Source organism: Notolabrus celidotus, chromosome 12 (genome assembly GCF_009762535.1).
Source record: "Notolabrus celidotus isolate fNotCel1 chromosome 12, fNotCel1.pri, whole genome shotgun sequence".
Taxonomy (NCBI): domain Eukaryota; kingdom Metazoa; phylum Chordata; class Actinopteri; order Labriformes; family Labridae; genus Notolabrus; species Notolabrus celidotus.
Window position 1 is genome coordinate 15820038 of NC_048283.1, and position 5012 is coordinate 15825049.

The following is a 5012-nucleotide window of genomic DNA, read 5'->3' on the forward strand; positions in this document are numbered from 1 at the left end:
TAGATATACATTTATATGTATATATAGATATACATTTATATGTATATATAGATATATAAATATAAACATATATACATACATGTGAGCTTTGAAACATTCATACTGAAAGGATCTAGATTACGATGAGGCGTGTTAAAGCCCATCAGGATGTCATGCACTTCTCCTGATTAGAACCTTTTTAACCCTCTTTAGAAAACAAAATTACTGCAATATTTTCTATTTTTCCCTCACATGTTGCTGTGCTGCTTTATTTATGCGCTGATATCTTTCAGGGAAAAATGCTCAATTTCTGGCATTTGGTCTGAACAAGACACACGATCAAGTCCTGATGATGTAACAGAGGAGCCAGTGGGTTATGTAGTTTGACAGGCCGGTCTTCATTTCTTTCTTTTACAATTCACAGCATCGTAAAGCTTATCAGTTTCTGTCTTCTCAATTAGTTCTTAGTTCCTCTCAGTTATACCATGCCACTTCATGCCCTCTGATTTTCTTTTTCAGTTTATCCTTGTGTATTATGTATGTTTTAGTGTAGTATTTTTGTGTATCAAGGCACATTTCTTTCACAAACAGTGTCTGAAAACTTGTGTAGCTTGAAGCATGCAGGAGAGGAATCCCCTAAGTGGGCTTACTTAAGCAGAGGATAACACACCCGTTTAAAGTCCTCTTTACCTTTTTTCTTTTGTGTTCAGAAAAATGTACAAAAGGTCAAAATTACCTAGCCGGAATGTAATCTTTCTTAATTCCACACGCTAATAGGCTCCTATTTGTATAGCATTACCTGTCTTGAAATGCTTAAAGTCATAAGAGAGAAAGCACACCCAAGCATATACCTTCAAGATGATTGTATGTTATTCAGTTGGTAATGTAATCTTGAAATTCAAATTTTTTATTTGGGGCATTGTCAATCAAGCCCTCACTACTACCTTTATCTCACAAACTGCAGTACCTGAGATAAAGTTATCCCATCCCATATTGTTAAACAGAATAAAAATTAGCTGCATGAAGCAATAGTAACTTAAAAAGTTGGCATGACTCTCCCATGCACAGTATATCTTCTGCACTTTGTTCCATCTGTTCAAGAACATTTGATGAAATATTTTTCAGTTTTTAATGGATTATAGTTTTTCTCAGTCGCTTTGGTACATTTCTCAGATCAGAATTGAAATTCTCAAAACTACTTGTTCAATCTTCACATCATTTCATCACTTGTGCACATCAAAAAAGCAGTTTCTCATTTCTTTGAACAAGTTGCTGCTTTGGTACATCCATGCAAATGATTCTGTACAATTCCCTGCTGTTTCCTACATTATCAAGTGCTTATGTCATGTTGATCAAAATGTATTATAATTGGTCTCTGTTGAATAGTCTCACCTTCCTCAACAATTAGGCATTAGATAATCTCATAAGTCTTCACATGGTTGAACATGTTGTCAGAATATGTCCGTCATATTTCTGTACATTTCCATCAGACTTTTTTCTAAATCTGTCCTGAATTGGTAAATTGCTCCCGGGTGAATCTTGACTTTCTTGACTTTCTCTAACGAAGGCCCGTCAGACAGGAACATCAGGAGGTGTAGGAAGACTGCACTGCACTGTGATTCCTACAGCACTGCATGTACAGTTTCCCCTATATTCACATTTCTACTTTGGTTTTTCTTTGTGCTATGCAGTGCTGTCTTTTTCTTTCTGTATTGCAATGACATGGTCTGTCAACAAATTAAAGTACAAACAGTAAAGGCGTAAATGTGAATCTTGTCCAGTCTCCTGCAATCAATCTCCCACATACACTAAGGTGTAACTTACAATTTACAATAACTTTAGCCATAGTTCACATCAGAACGTCCCTCCAGAGTCCACTGTTATATTGACAACATGACTAAGCAGTTTGACTGTCTTGTCCGTACACAATGACACAAGGACTTGTCACTCTGATGGCACTGACATGTTCATTGACACAGATTTTTACTTTTGAGAGATGAACTAAGGGTTTTGAGCAAGATACTGGCTTTTGCAGGAAATCCATGGTATGTATGAAATGTTTTGAGAAATGCACTTACTGTTTTGCATATGTCAAGAATGATTCTGAGAAATGTACCAAAGAGAATGAGAAGAACTGTAAATGGTTCCAACAACAACAACAGCAAGGGAAAAATGGCATGGACACTTCAGGAACACCTGAACACATATCAACACAGGGGGGCAGCCTTGGAGAGGCTGAAAGAGCACTGGTGGGGAAAAACTCAATGGTGAACAAACATAGTGAGTGAACATAGCAGTTGCTAAAATCTTTATTAACTGAATGTAAAGATCCTTATAAATAAGTAAAATGATACAAACAAAAACTGCTTGTCACTCCCTGAGTTTGTCACTTTGTCAGTATTCAAATAATAGTGGTTACAATCCAAAGCGTTCATGAATTGACACTGCTAATCTTTAAAATGCAGTATTAACACAAACCAAAAACCAAACCTGAAAGCTAATTCATGAATCTCATGCCATATAAGGCTTGTTTAGGTTAGATGACTCACGTTGTAATGGTTTACAAAGTTGTATTACAGCAGCAGAACATTGTTCATGTTTAGCAACTATAGGCTCCAACCTCATCACTCCTTGCAGATTCACTGCACGTGCAGAAATTTGAGAAGTGATGAGATAATACCCTAAACCTCCTATAGTTGCAGCCTGCAGGTGGTTTCTGGGAAGGTGGTGGGGCTGAGTGCAATAATGGCGCGAGGCGATGTTGGCAATAACAGAGCAAGAGGGGGAGACTGGAAGTCTTCAAGCCTAGCTAGACTATCAAGTTAAGTGGGTACGCTTGTCAGGCAATTGTGAGCATTTCCTGCCTGAACTATCTTGAAAGCATCAACACTTTTTGATGTCTAGTACACAGGTTGTTTCGATGCAAGAATGATTGCTGAATTTCCACTTGTACAGAGACCATAGTCCCCATCACTTCCGGTCTCTCTTAAACTGCTCTATCAAATAAAGGTGAAAACACTCAAAAATGATTCTAAAAAATGTATTTCCTCTTATCATAATGTAGGACCATATCTTTAGGTTGAGAGAGTGGAAAAGAGGGATTTGAATAGACATCATCGACGGAATCCTTTTGCTTAAGCTGACACACCCTATTTCTTGGTTCCCCTGTTCAATCCCTTTTCCTTTTTTCCCTCCATTTTCTCAACAAAGAAGTTGAAGTACAACTTGCATATTGGAGTCCCCTATGGATCAATGTGTAGGGAATTATTTTTGAATGTTTAATTCAGTGAAATTCACAAATTAATACCCTACAGTATCTTCTGGAGCCCTATCCACAAGTTTTATTTTACTTCAGAGTAAAAAACAGACAACCAGACATGATGTAGCATAGGTAGTCCCGCCGATTAGTCTATAAGTTCCTCAAAGATGAGCTAACAACCTCCCACTTTAATTATGTTACATAAAAAGGCAGGGTACATTTTTAAGGATGATTTGATAAAGGCGCATAAGCTTAGTTTGTTTGCAGCAGGGACACATGAAATACCACACAAAATCATAATGTGTCAAAATTTTATTTCCTCTGTCAACAAAAAGATGAAAAAGAGAGAAAACAGCCACTTCAGACTTTTAAAATGTGTTAAAAATGACATGAACTCTAACTTTTGAAGACATTTGAAGTACCTCACAACAACATTTAGACCCATCTGTGTGTGTAAAAACAAATTTTCCTTTTCAGAACAAGGTATTACAACATGTGTCTTCAATACATGAGAACATGATATTTCAGCAATTTATATTCAGTACAAATCCAATCAGGCAAAAAAAAATCAAAAAGACATTTTGCTTCAATGATTTATTGATCCTCCATCATTACAGTGAGGGCTGCTACAAAGGTGACAAATTCCTTGAAATCAACAGCACCATCACCATCGTTATCCAGAGCTGCATAGAATCTATCCATGTTAGCGCCCTATGACAAAGGAAAAGGAACAGATGTAAGTGTATTTGCAAAATATCAAAAACATTTCACAACAATGCTACATTTCATCTACTCACGCCAGGTCCAGGAAATTCAGTGTGGAGTAGTTTTGAAAGTTCAAGCTTGCTCAAAGTCTTGTTTCCATCTTGTCCAGCGTACTTGTCAAAGACGTCCCTAAGAAGCTTCATTGCCTGGCAGAGTTGTGGCATTGTGGCTGGAACAGAAAAATATGGCTCACTTTGTAATCTAGTGGGACTTCATTTTATGATGCATGGTAATGTAAGGATTGTGCATTACGTCATTAGAAATCATCATTAGAAGTTTTAAAGTCATGTGTCCACTCCCTAAAACAATACAGGGCATGTCAACACTATATGCCCACTCACTTCACTTGTTTTGCACTGTTACAGTCTTCCATTAATAAACACATTTCCTGTTTTTCCCCTAAAAAATTTGGAACATTAGTTTATTTGTTATTTAAATGTTGTTCATTTTACAAATGGCAATGGTTTACCATCCTTAGCTTATTCAGATGCAACTTTCCACACAACACAAGCACCACACCCAAAATCTCATTCATGCATTTCCTGCCACAAAACATAACCATACAGATAAAGTTTCAAACTCTTATACAAATTAAGTGCAAAATGTTCACTGCCTTATAACATATCATCATTTTTAAAGACATGATTCTACTTACCAGATTTGTAAAGAAACTTGTGTAGCTCAAGTGAATGGAAAAGAGGGATGTGAGTTGAGATCATGGGCACAAACTTTTTTTATATAAAGACTGACACACCCTGCACCCAAGTCCCTCCCAGTCTGTCTTTCCCCTCTTTTCCTCTGCTCATCTCACCAGAAACATCTTACACAATGTCAAAATGAAAGATCCGGAATGGATTCTTTCTTGCTTTCCCTTCAATGCAATATCGCTTTTTAGACTAGATTCAATTTATTGTCATTGAGTGTGTAACAGGTACAAACAAGCAATGAAATATAAATAGCATCTATCCAGAAGTGCTTACCATTTTCATACCAGGAACACAACTATTGG

The 5012-nt window shown here is 36.9% G+C and overlaps 1 protein-coding gene across 1 annotated transcript; it reads right to left on the reverse strand.

Moving 5' to 3' along the window:
* Positions 1–3535: 3535 nt before the first annotated feature.
* Positions 3536–4790, reverse strand: LOC117822270 (protein S100-G-like). The gene is made up of 3 exons (XM_034696907.1): positions 4659–4790; positions 4036–4172; positions 3536–3949 (listed from the first exon to the last, which is right to left on the reverse strand). Exons 1-3 carry the CDS (start codon positions 4720–4722, stop codon positions 3833–3835), a joined length of 318 nt encoding a protein of 105 aa, XP_034552798.1. The 5' UTR covers positions 4723–4790; the 3' UTR covers positions 3536–3832.
* Between the last annotated feature and the right edge of the window lie 222 nt (positions 4791–5012).